General features: G+C 40.3%; 1 protein-coding gene across 2 annotated transcripts in view; it reads left to right on the top strand.

Moving 5' to 3' along the window:
* Positions 1-13643, top strand: part of ubr3 (ubiquitin protein ligase E3 component n-recognin 3) — a 37444-nt gene that overhangs the window by 10805 nt on the left and 12996 nt on the right. Inside the window, exons 21-30 of one of the 2 annotated variants that reach the window (XM_010774462.1) lie at positions 355-459; positions 539-709; positions 1639-1671; positions 2590-3035; positions 4440-4528; positions 7290-7439; positions 8301-8434; positions 9045-9155; positions 9646-9846; positions 10090-10226. In XM_010774462.1, coding sequence (XP_010772764.1) covers positions 355-459; positions 539-709; positions 1639-1671; positions 2590-3035; positions 4440-4528; positions 7290-7439; positions 8301-8434; positions 9045-9155; positions 9646-9846; positions 10090-10226 — 1577 coding nt within the window. The remainder of the gene's footprint in view (positions 1-354; positions 460-538; positions 710-1638; positions 1672-2589; positions 3036-4439; positions 4529-7289; positions 7440-8300; positions 8435-9044; positions 9156-9645; positions 9847-10089; positions 10227-13643) is intronic. The other variant, XM_010774463.1, reaches the window with a different exon arrangement.

Below are 13643 nucleotides of genomic sequence, written 5' to 3'. Positions count from 1 at the left end.
TTTACAGTGATTTTGCTTCTTTTATTTAATTTTCATATATTTTGTTTTAGTTTCCTTTTTTGGGCCATGTACAAAGTCTCAAGTTTGTTGCTTCATATACATTAGAAATATACGCTTAGAGATCTGTGTAGAAATGGCCATGATGCTTTGAGTTGACAACTGCACCTGAAATGTTACCCCCTCCCTAGTTGGTCAACATTAAACCCGAGCTGAACAGCTTGGTTAAACGGCATTAGATATTACAATATTTAAATCCTGTGAAGAGATTGTGACTTTGCACAGTTTTAGTTTACTATAATAAACCTGGTAATAAAGGGTAAAGTGTGTCTAAACTAATAGTTTGATATGTTCTAGGTCTGGATGGACCATCAGAACATGTCTGAGCATGTGCTGTGCATGGTGATGTACCTGATCGAGCTGGGATTGGACAACCAGGATCAAGACAACAAGCAGGAAGAGGTAAGACAGGGCTGTTTGAGATAAAACCCCCTCCTCACTTTCCAGACTTCTAGTGCCTAACAGGATCTTATGCTTGCAGGAGCCTTGCATTGAGGAGCACTGCCATGACAGCTGGTTCCCTGGCACAAACCTCCTCTCCAACCTGCACCACGTCATCAACTTTGTCAGGGTCCGGGTTCCTGAGACGGCTCCTGAAGTGAAGAGAGAGGCCCCTCCCAGCACCAGCACTGAAGCTTCTTCATATGGCCAGGTGACGGGGGGCTCTGTCTGCACCACAGTGATATTGATTGCAGTACAAGAATCAAATGAAAACTCGTAGTGACTACACTGACTCCCAGGTTGTTAGTCACTGCGTCCTTCCTGCCAATACCAGGAAAGTAAATCAAATGAGTTGCTGGGGATGAAAGCTGAACACCTAAATCCTCAAGACCCAGTACGGAAGTATTGTAACAATGTGTGGCTGCGAAGGTTAGACTTTAACACTTGATAAGTCTAGAGGATGCCAGACTAAAGAATAAAGCCAGAATAAAGGTATTCTGAGACTTATGATGCCGTTGGTTTTTCTGTTGGTGTATTTAGTCCCTCTTAGTCAAGTAATCAGCATAATGGACGTCAGGCGTGGTTTCGTTTGGATTGGCACTCAAAGCACAACCGCGCTTATGCTGATGGCTCTCTGCCGCAATTAAATATGAACAACTTTTACCAACAGCGTAATAAACATTGTAGACTCATAAACACATATTTGACATGGCATGAAGGGACTGAATCTAAAAAGGAACTATGAGACTGCCTCTAATAACTCTTAAAGGCTTTGAAAAATAAATAATTTGCGTCACCCCTTGCTATTTGATTATCAGCCGATAGGGTCTTAACGTTATACCTGCTGCTCATATGCTTTCTGCACTTATTCCATTCCCTCTCATCGGTTCCATGTAACCCACCAGCCAGCACATCGTCAGGGAGCGAAAGTGAGTGGAAACTACTGGAAGTGACAAACAGTTACATCTTACCTGTTATAATAAAAATAACTATAATACATTTGAGTTATAGGCTCATTTTAAAACACTCAAGGACACCTAACACATACACAGTTACAGTTTGGTTCATCAATGTTCCCCTTTCCTCTTTCATCTCATTACCGTTATTGTTGTTGTTCGTTCTGCTGTACTTGCTCCACAGAACTCCCGGCGTCTTTCAGGGAATTGGAGAGAGGTACCTATCAACATCCTTTTTTATTTTTTAAGTTAAAAGGCTGGTGGCTTCAAAGTCACTGGCAGCTGTTTTTCTCCACTTTTTATCGAAATATGAAAGGATTTTCTTTTGCACACGTTTGTTTTGTGCTTTTTCAAATGAAGTGTGCCTTGGTGTGTTTATGGTGTGTGCATATTGCTGCGCTTCAGCAGTTCCCCTCCCTCTTGACTGCTGAAACTAATTACATGTGAAATGCAGGTTTGGGGAAACGCTTTTTAACCGCATGTCAGTATGATTGATGTTGCCTTGACTGGGCTATATTATGTATGTTTATTTAACGGTGCAGCTCAGGTCCTTTTTGTCAGGTTAGGTCATGGCTATCTTTCAGAAGGCTTGTGTGCCCATCAGGATGATTTGAATTTTCCTCAGGAATGTTGTTGTTCTGAGTGCTATCGGCAACGTTATTCATGAAGCGTCAGCTGAAATGTTATAATGGACATTTTACTTCTATGTATGTTGTGTCACTATGGTAAAGAGTCACCCCTCCAATCCATCAAAGTCCTTCAGACTGCCAGTGATGCAAATTAGGAGATGATGTTTATGCCCAAAGACAGATCTCTGAAAGCATCCAGCTGCAGGTGGAATAAAGGGATGTTTGTCACAACAGTTTTCTATTTATCTGTTTGCATACTCTGCTGATATGATGTGGACCTGATACTTGAAATGTTGTGTGCTGTGACCCATTTTGTTATTTATGTATGTACCATAAGTGTCTCCAAATAGCTTTAATCTTAGGGCATGGTATATTAACGCTGCCAGATTTGAGTGTTTTATCCCCCAAACAAAAACAATCTTCTCATGATCTTGTTAGTCATTACATGAATATGTACTGTTGTGTGAATAGATTGTTAAAACAATATGTATTCTATGTTTTCTTAGAACCTGCGTGAAGCTCAGGTGTTCAGCCTTGTCGCGGAGCGGAGGAGGAAGTTCCAGGAGATAATCAACCGCAGCAACACTGAAGCCGCCCAGGTCGTCAGGCCCAAGAGTTCCTCCACACGCTGGGTCCCACCAGGCACCCCCCCTCAGCTGGTGACGGAGATTCTAGAGATCCGAGAGAGCATGCTGTCCCTGCTCATCAAGCTCCACCAGAAGCTCTCGTCCAAGCAGAACTATCTGTCGACGTCCTGGCTGGATGATATGGACACGAGTCGTCACACTCACGGAGATGGTATTACAGCCATCGAGCGCATCCTCACGAAGGCAGCCGCGCGCAGCTGCCAGATCAAGCGGAGCATCCAGGACATTTGTGGAAAGACGTGTCCTCCTGTGCCCCCAAAGAAGAACAGTCCCTCTGACAAGAAAACCATGGATAAAGATGAGAGGTAAGATCATCATATGTACAGTTTAAATGTGTTCAATTACATACTCACCACCACCACCACCACTACTACTACTAGTACTACTACTACTACTACTACTGATTTATATGTGCACTGCTCCATAATGCATTTGCAGCACTTTATAGTTTTGCGTTGTTGCACATTGATATGTATCACAGTGATCTCAAAAGGGAGTTTCATCATAATTTGTATTATTAAAATCAAAACATTTTTTATATTTTACAACATACAAAAATGACTTATGTGGCCAAAATAGCATCAGATAAAAGATTGAATTTTTTATTTTTATTTAGAAAGAACAATAATACACACAAGTATCCTTTCTGTTTTGGCAATGACACTGTAGTTCATTTTGAACCACCGAAAAAATGGTGTCTAGTGGCTACTTCCAAAAATCAGGTGAAACTCAGTGGGTTTTGACTCCCCGCCAGACATTCACCCACTCGTCCGTGTCTCCCATTTCCCTCCTCTAATGATGATGGAATGGGCTATAACCGTTTCATAATTGCCTGCTTTTGGGGTTGGCTTCACCTCACAGACCGGAGGTAAAGGTAGGAGATCTCACACGAACTGGTGCAGTTTCCATGGCAACCGTCAGGCAGCAGTGCGGTCAGTGGGAGCGAGAAGTAAGAAGCGGCTGCCCATTCCTCATGCTGGTTGTCGGCGCCCCTGAAGCCATCAGTGAAGATTATTGAGCTGTGACGCTCCTGTCAGCATTTGTTTATGTCCTCTTATTAGGGACTTAATTTACAGTCAGCTCTCGCCCTGTAAGTCTGCAAGAGCGGGGCCCTTTCAAAATGGGCTCAACCCATCGTATTAGTTCAATAATCAACCTTTTCAACTCTCACATCACAGCTTTGTTAAAGTCGGACACCTGCTGTGTGCCGTTACCCCCGGATACATGGAGGTATCTGTTGCTCATGCTGTTGGGGGATCAGGGGAAACATGCCCCGCACAACAGACATGCCTGTTTCCATGTTACTGAAATGCATCTGTGAAGTGGAGTTATACAGGTTCTTAAATGGAGCAAATGGGTTCCAGGAGCTTATTATCTGCTTGTTGTTGGTGCATGAAATCCCTATTTTCCCTTGCTGAGTGATTCTTATTTAATGGAAATAATCTAATTTGTTTAATATAATCTTGGTATAAAATAATTATATATCCTCTTTTAGTAGTTCATGATATTCTAATATGTACCCACAATTAGTATTCGGTTAGTTTTTAACTCAAGTTAAACACTGGGTTGAAAGAAACGAAAATGTCAGTAAAGACATTATTTTATTGACAAAGGAGAAGCACTGCTGTGTACTGGGTATCTGCAGTTATTGAAGTACTTGGATGTTGTTGCATATTCATCAAATATCATTTCCCTCTTCTTTCTTTCAGACGTCAAAGGGCCAGAGAGCGACAGCAGAAGCTTCTTGCTGAATTTGCCTCCAGGCAGAAGAGCTTCATGGAAACGGCCATGGATGTCGGTAAGAACGGACAGCTCACCTTTTTTTCTTAATTCTGTTTGCAAATAGTTTGTCTCCTTTATCTGGCATAGTTACAGAAACACAGCCATACCTCTCCAAAGGGCTATGTCGGTGCTGGGGAAAGGTCTGGATCCACACTTTATCATTTTGCCATACAGGAAAAATGCTCTGACTTGTTTCTTTAAACTGATCACAATCACAAAGACAAATCTGCAACTTACACCGAGCAATGTTTATGCCTTCTGCAAGGACTCAGTGAGACTGCTGTAGTGTGTACAGTTCATGCGCCTCTCTAGTGTGTTAATCACGCTGGGTTTGTTTTGACATTGGTGTAAAATACCTTTTTTATAAAAGCACCAAATACAAAGCAACCCTTTTCCTCTGAAGGACATCCTGCTACAGTAGCCCTTGAAGAAAAGTGCTGTTGGCTAAAAAAAAAAACGTATCATAGTTCAAACCTTTCCACTGAGGCAAGGTGAGAGTGGGCAGAGTCTTTGCTCGTGGTCTCTGCAGGCCTGTTAGGAGAAATTGAGAGGAGAGCGCTCCTGTGGGAGTGTGGGGGGGGCCGCTGGCTGAGGGCTGAGGGCACATAGGATCAGAGCACTAATAGTGGGCTGGACTCCCAGGGCCCACCTTGACACAGCATGGTTAGTGAATGAATAATGAGTGCTGTGATCAGACGGGACCATTCTGGCAGGCTTGTATCATGACCTCTTCAGCTGAGCATTCACTTTAGTTGCTGTACTTCAAATCACGGCTAAGTACGATTTGAATGGGATGGAAAGAAGACATCAATGACACATTTCCGTAACCAAGGTTCAGGTAGTACCATGTCACAGGCGGCTGGGTTGCTGTTCGGTCTTATCGTCAGCATTAAAACCACATTTTGTCTCATGATAAATAAAAGGTCACTAAAAACACATTCAGATTTTATTTTAGTTTGGAAGAGAAAATAAAGAAATGTATAAATCTAAAATTGGGAATTTAATCCAAGAGACGCAAAGTCTGTTTTTTGTTATTAATTCTCCTTTCCATTATGATTATTATTATTATTATTATTATTATTATTATTATTATATATAAAGGTGCAGATATTTAGTGGTCAATTCAATGAAATGACAAAAATAAAACACATTGCCTCCTGTGAATAATATTTTTTTTTTTTTGCCTAGCTTTTAAGATTTTTCTATGAGATTGTTGCCTCCTTCTTGATAACATTTTGTTAATTGTATATATTTTGTTACTTAAAGCAATGAAATGAACTTGACATTTTCAACAACAATGTGTCGCTCTCAAGCCAGTGTCCCAGTTACTTATAATTATCAAAGTAAGTACGAGTTTTCAGAGCTCTTTCCAAAAAGAGATGTAAAATATTTCAGTGTGCCAAACATCAAATTCACGTGTGTAGGCAGATATCATAAAAATATGTATCAAACATATCTGCAAGGAGATTGATAGTATCCTCAATAATCTAATATAAAAACATGCTAACAATAAAGACCTATTCTAAACTGTAAGGTTCAGAATTGTATGTCGTATGAAGCATAAAACACACTCACTTACATTGTGTGTTTTGTGTGTGTTTCATCTCATCTTTCAGTTTTGTGTGTTGGCTGGTTGTTATGTACCGGGGGGGCCTGGGGCTCAAGCCGTGGTGTTGACATCTAATGCATCTTTCATTTCCCCAGGAACACAGTGACCTCTCTTGAAAACGTATTCTTCCAAAGGCAATAAATCAACACAGGTTGACATTTGTCCACAATATTTACTGCTCAAATTGAACACGGTTCTTAACATTTAAAACTCATTTCATATCAGTAATTAATTTCTGGTGCTGTGGTTATCATGCGAAGATAAGGGTGGCAGAGAGTAAATTTACATTTGTTTCCAGTATTAGTAAATATCGCATTCTCCATTGTTTCTCCCATGACTAAACAATCAAGAAAGTATGTTTTCAGAATTGGTTATTTCCAGGGTTAATTAGTAAGGAGCGGTGTTGTGTTACTGAGCGTTTGTTGCCTGAGTAGAAGCTGGGTTTGTACTCAGTTACCCCCCCCCCCCCCAGCATCATGGTGTGTTGTGTCTGATCTACATAGTGATGCTTTTTATTACCTGTAAGAGTTTTTGATTGGATGCTTTACCCACACAGAGGGGAATGTACAGTAATACAGATCTCTGAACCTGAATGATTTCTTCTCTTATCCTCTCAAAATAGTTTTTCCAGTAGGGCTGCTCAATTAATCATTTTTTTTAATCGCAATTACGATTTTGGCTTGCAACGATAATGAAAACAACATAATCGAAATAAAACGATTTATTTTTATTTTTATTTTTTATTTTTATTGGTATTTCAGTTGAATTATTCTTAAAGTTCAGGGTAATCAACTATGAAATACATACTGTTCACATTTTTTTTTCAATAAATGGATGTTTTCAAAGTAAATGGATAATCGTTTTTAATAATCGTGATATCAATTATTGACCCAATTAATCGAGATTATGATTTTTGCCATAATCGAGCAGCCCTAATTTCCAGGTTTCCAGTTATTATTGGCCTCAGCTTTTGTAGTGTATCCCATGTGTTTGATATACATTTGAACATTTTTTTAAACTTATTTTCTAAGATTTTATCTTTTCTGTCATGCATATCTTGGTTCTGTCAACCTAGTTATTTGAATTACTGAAGAGATCCCTGAACCATATTGTGTTGTTTGATACATATTTTTAGACCTGTATAAATATAAATATATTTCTGTGCTAGAATCCCCTGAAACGGAGGCGGCCATGGACTTAGGAGCGTCTGAAGTGATGGAGTCCGAGGTTCTTTATGACTGCGTGATCTGTGGCCAGAGCGGACCCTCCACCGAGGACAGACCCACCGGTCTTGTAGTTCTCCTCCAAGCATCCTCAGGTAGTGCATGTCCCAGCATCCTCCTCTTCCATTCTCAGATACTACAAAGGATAACCTACACCTCCGTTCCCCATCTTGGTTTTTGAGTACAAGTTAAACAACCACACATGACTTTTCTATTCCTCTGTTGGAAGTCTTGCCTTTAAACTAAAACGGTAGCCCCTTTGAGTCACTGAATAGGAAATCAGAATTGTTGGGGGAGGGTCTGACTGATTTAATTGGCTCATTCATCATTCATGTTGATCCCTGCTCACTTGGTCATTGAGCATTTCATTGTAAGAGGTCATGTCTTTTCCATTCATGCGGACAGAGGGGGATCACTCACTGCCATCCACATAAATGGCATGTTTGATGATTAATTAGTCACCCTGTAAAACGCTTCAGAAGACTGACCTCAACCTAAAAAACATCTTGTCAAATCGACCAACAGTCACCAACAGCGGCACCCACAGAACCATAATGGCATACGAAAACACTGTCCTATGTTTTGGCGACAAGACACCTTTATCATTTAAAGCTTTACGTTTTTATATTTTGATTTAATTGTTGTTAAATGTCACGTTGTGTCTGTTTTATCAGTCATAAACAAGAATACACATTTGCTTAAGTAAAACTTTATAGGGTAGTCAATGTAAAATGTATATCTTAATTGATAATATATTAACCGTTTAAAGTTTTTTTTAATCAAGGAAAACACTTTCTGACTTGTCACCAAATAAATGAAATGTGTAATTTATCAGTGATCAGTTGTTGCCCTGATACTGCATTAACTCTGACCACAATTCCTTCTTTCTTTTTTCATCTTTCTGTTAAACACATTTATCTTCATATTTTAAACTGACCTCTGTGATTGGCTTTCAGTGCTCGGACACCGCTGCAAAAACCAAGAGGCGAAGAAGCTGCCGACGAGTGATGAAGAGCATATCTACGCTGCTGACACGTGTGGAGTGTCTCATGATGTCGTGCTCACGCTCATGCAACGATTCTTCAAAGATGTAGGTGTTTCTGAAAATATGGTCAGCTTTACACAGGAGAGGGAAAAAGGCTGAGAGCACTATTAGTGCATTTCAGTGTTTTAAATTGCAGCTCAAGCTGTTTCTTCTGTCTGTTTGAACTTTGTGCCATTTAGTTTATACTGTTTGTATTGAAGCATCTGCTGAAATCCTTTTAAGAGACTGTAAATTGATAGATGGTTAAAGACTACATTCTCAAATGCTTTTTACAGTCAAAGTATAGGCCAGCTAATTGCTGTAACATCACTATAAAGATGTACAAATGTGACACAGCATTATAGAAATGCACATACTGTACCAGTTGGCAGACAAATGCAAGTCATCATTAGAAAAACAAATAATGATGACACTAGTTGAATGTGATCAAATCTAATAAAAAGCTGGTGATTCAACCATGCAGTGTAATTGTTCGATAAAAGTTGCTGACTTTATAATATCAAATGAAAAGGGTTTATTGTAGTTTGTTAATTCAAACTTTACATGTATTTATTTATTAGCACCACAGTATAAACATAAGGTCCAGGAGGTTGACTGCCTGAAGGCAGATTTGCATGCTTTAATGGATGTGATGTCTCTCTTGTGAACTCTGCAGAGCTCTTGTCTGCAGTCCGTGTCGATAGGCTGGGACGGAGGCGTCTACGTTCAGACCTGTGGTCACACTCTGCATATCGACTGCCACAAGTCATACATGGAGTCTCTGAGGGTAAGAGAGATCCTGACCTTATCAGTTATTTTTGACGGAAAATAATCAATTACAATTATGACAATTCAAGCATTAGTCCAGTGATGTATGGTCTCTGTTTTTGAGTAAAAGCTACTTAAATAAGAGTAAGAGAGATTTCTTAACTGTTTTGTAAGAAATTGAATACTTCTGCATTTTATTTTTTTACTGATTTGACACAAGTTGAGCAAAACAACGGAATAATTTTAGCTCTGACAATAAATAGACTTGCACTCATTAACTCATTTTTTAAAACTACTTGGGCTTAATCATACACTTTTGAAAATCATTACCCTAGATCACTAGAGCCATAGATCCACTACTCGTTGACATTAACTTTGTGTAGATTCAGTATGAGCTAAAGATTTTGAGTCAGACATTGTGAAACGCTGCGTATAATGTTTAACTTATTTAATTCCAGTGATAGGCGCCTCTTTGAAGGTCATATTCTAACTTTCACGTGTCTTTTCAGAATGACCAGGTCCTGCAGGGCTTCTCTGTGGACAAGGGGGAATTCACGTGCCCACTGTGTCGACAGTTTGCCAATAGTGTCCTTCCCTGTCGCCCCGGGCGGGGCACGGATGCTGGAGCCTGGCACTCACCCTCTAACAAGAAGACGCTGGTGCTGGTGAAGGAGGTGGGAGACCTTCAGGAGAGACTTGCACTTTTCCCAGTGAGTTAAACAATACATCCAGGAGTGTTTTACTAAAAACATCCTGTATTTTACACAGAAACATTTGAAGGACAATGCCAATGTCTTTCCATGTTTGCCATGCTTATTACAAATGACACATCTTTGGACAGTCCAACTATTGTTTAATGCATTCTTAACTTAGTGCTCACACGTTATTCTTAGCTTCCAGTTATTCTTGTTAGCTTCCAAAAATTCACTCAATAAATATTTTCTTTCTTTTAGACGGAATCCAACTTGACTAAAGAGATGGAGCTAGTTATAAAAGACGTGAAGAATACCACCCAGAGGAAATACATGGACTACGGCAAGAACCCCGGCTCCCCTGATAATGACTTCCTCTTCATGTACTCCGTGGCACGGTAAGGAGAGAGCCACACTCAGTTTAGTTGGGCTCAGCTCATAGAACCTTCTTAACACTTGTTATGTAATAAAAAAAAGAAATATTGTTCCTGAAAGCAGAAGAACATTTCTGTATGAGGGTTAAGGGTGCATTCACACCTAATAGTCCGCTTCTCTGGTGCGCACCACACGACAGTTTGTTACATTGTTTCATTTTTCTGAAGGTTCGGTTTGCGTTCACACGGGCAAAACTCAAACGGACTATAAACTTTAAACACAAGTCATGTGTACGGAAATGCTGTTCAGCCATTGGTCAAACATTAAGGGGGTAAAAACGCAAATCCCGGCAATTTCTACCGGAGCCTCCGCCATGGAGCATCGGCAGGTTATTCTCATGCTGCTGTTAATCTGGAGATCAACAGACTCTAGCGGCCCATGCATATGATTATATAATCAGACAACGTCCGTTAAAAAACATTATAACACATATAATGAGAGACGTTCTGCAGTAAGGAGGGGCGTTTCACCGACGACAGGTGTTCTTACTTTTATGTAGTTGGCGGTGCATTTTTACTTTACACGACACTGTTCAACACTTCATTCTGCTTCACTCTTTAACTAAACAACCGCGGATGTCTTGAAAGACTCTTTTGCTAAAGATTTTGAAGATATCCGCGTTCTTGTGACACGTAAATACTACGCTTCCTATGTTTTTGGTGCAGACTGTGTTCACACCAACAATGAACCGCTCCAGAGTTCGCAAGCAAGCGTTCCGAGACCACCTATTTTAGCGGACCGGAGTCCGGTTGTTTAGTTCACTTAAGAGGTCTCGGACTGCGTTCACACCGACCCAAATGAACCGCACCAAGCGGCTAAACGCACCAGGGTTCGATTCAACCGGACTATAAAAGGCTGGTGTGAACGCACCCTAAATGATTTGAATTTTTTTTTTAAATTGCGATTACATTGGACTTTTATGGCAAAGGCAACATGATTTACAATATGTTGGGAATGATATCGGTACAAATATATACATATGATTTTGGTCCTTGTAGTCTGTCCCACAAGGCAGTGTATATGGGCTGAATACCACCCTTTTTAAACAAAAAGACGGCATTAAAAGCTATTTTCTTAATCTAAAATACTCCTTTGTTTTATCCCATCCCTTTTCTATCAATCCTAACTAATAAGTTATGAGTCGGTCATTTTGCGTTATCTCTTTTTCTTTGTGTGTACTGACCTCTGTGTCTGCAGTCCTCAAATGTAGAGGTCCTCTTTCTGCACCAACTCACACATCTTTACACGCATTACACACCACTGACTGTTGAGACAATGGGGATGTCACTTTCCTCCTAATGCCAGCTCCTCAGCTTGAGTAACAGTGATTGTCCATGCAAAAAGACAGTAGTGTTCTCTCTCTGTGTTAAAGTTTGACTTTGTTAACATTTAGCTCCAGAAAGGAACTGAAATTCAATACTGCAGTCTTTGCATAACACTTGCACCACATATATGGATTGCTTGCATTTTTCAAACTTGTTCAGGGAGCTGTGAAGGTTTATTTATGTATTATTAATGTTTTCATTATACTACTGCATAGGTCCTGGAAATGTTGCAAGAACAGGGCCATTCGTGTGTACAATCAGCAGCATTGTCAGTTTAGGCCACAGTATAGCAGAATTGATTCTTGCTCTATCTTCACTTATAGTTTGATGGATTTATTTAACCTTTTCTGACTTAATTTTAGGACCACTGTTTTTTTTAAGTGGTCCTTCACACCGTTCCTTTAAAATGCATTGTTGTGGAGCATCTTGGAATGAGCTACTATTCCAAGACCTTGTTCAGTCTACCCGCCCAAACCTTTTTTTTGGCATATCCAGATTGATTTTTAGAAAGTCTGAACAAAAATGTTACAAATTAATTGAGATTTTTGCAAATTTGATCTCGTGGCTTGGATTGCCTGCAGTCTAAATGTATCCCTAGATGAGATGATGCACCTGCGATGTCCCAGTCAGATTTTTGCCATGTCACTATCCCCCCCACCCTCTGGCAAAGGCCACAAAACAAATCTTGAAATAAAAAGTTAAAGCCTCAGTCTACTTCCCCAGGTGTTTGCATCTCCTCGACAAGCTGGTCAAACAAAAATGACTGGCATTGAGTTAACCTTGGGGTCTTTAACTTCTCACTACTCCCTTCCCAAAAGCCCTGCCCTTCCTGGAGTGTAACTCTCCGGACCTTTTGCCCACCCAACACTGAGGTTCCCCTTAGCCCTCCACCCTGAACAGCAAGATCCCCTGAGTGTGTCTTGGTGCCTGTTGGCTCTCTGAAGTTCAGTGAACAGCGCAAATTGCCCGAGGAGTGGAAAATTCCTTTGTCACAGGGGCACTCTTATCAGCAAAAGCCAGATGGAGCTTCACCGTGCCTGCATTATCTATGTGAAATTGCTTTTTCTCCCAGGGAACTCGAGGATTTGCCCCCACCTCCCTGGCCCATAGAAAGAAACGGCCATAGGCGAGATGAAAACAAGCCCAGATCATTCTTATTTTAGTATTACCTATCTGTTTTCACCATCTATGTACTTTGTTAGAGCTTCTAGTTTATTTTTTCACTGTTTTGGTATTGGGAAATTAAGATTCACAAGTGAGAAGTGTTTTTGATATGCATGGGAAATGCACGTTGGAGATTAAGCATGAACTGTGGTTGGAACAGCTTTTATGCTAATGGTGTAGCTTGTGTAAAATTAGTCTTGGAAAGCTGTCATTTACTTGATACGGTATTGCTTCTGCAAAACACGCGCAGAAAATGGCAAATGGCTTGACTAGGCAGCATCTTTCAAACTGGTAAAAGAGGCAGGATATGTAACCAAAGCTGAATATGATGAAAGTACCTCCAGCATGCTCTTTCTCTGATGAATGACGGCATCTTTAAATGAATACCTTACCTAAGATTTCAAATTGTTGTGCCATTAACATATCCCTTGTAACCTTATAAACAAACAATGTTTTGGATTATGGAGATGGTATATAGGGCAACACGTTTTTAAGTGTATCGTTGTGTGGTAGGGTTTATTTTAAACCTTAACTTAACTGATAATGGACTGTACTGTATCAGGGCTCAACACTAACTTTTAAAAAGTGGTTGCCAGCAAGTCATTACTTTTTGATTAGTTTGGTCACCTTATATTTTAAAGGTCCCATGTCATGGCCATTTCTACTGATCATAATTCCATTGTTGAGGTCTACTAGAATAGATTGACATTGTTCAATGTTCCAAACTCACATTGGGGCTCGCTGCTGCGGACGGTGTGAGCTGGATTATTGGGGTCGTTTCCTGGTTGCTGCGTGGGGTCAGCGAGACGCCGCGAAATGAGTTCAGGTTGAGGTGTGTGTGTGTGTGTGTGTGTGTGTGTGTGTGTGTGTGTGTGTGTGTGTGTGTGTGTG

This window comes from Notothenia coriiceps, unplaced genomic scaffold (assembly GCF_000735185.1).
Source record: "Notothenia coriiceps isolate Sejong01 unplaced genomic scaffold, NC01 NC01_scaffold00014021, whole genome shotgun sequence".
Classification (NCBI taxonomy): domain Eukaryota; kingdom Metazoa; phylum Chordata; class Actinopteri; order Perciformes; family Nototheniidae; genus Notothenia; species Notothenia coriiceps.
This window is presented reverse-complemented; position numbering and strand designations above follow the sequence as displayed.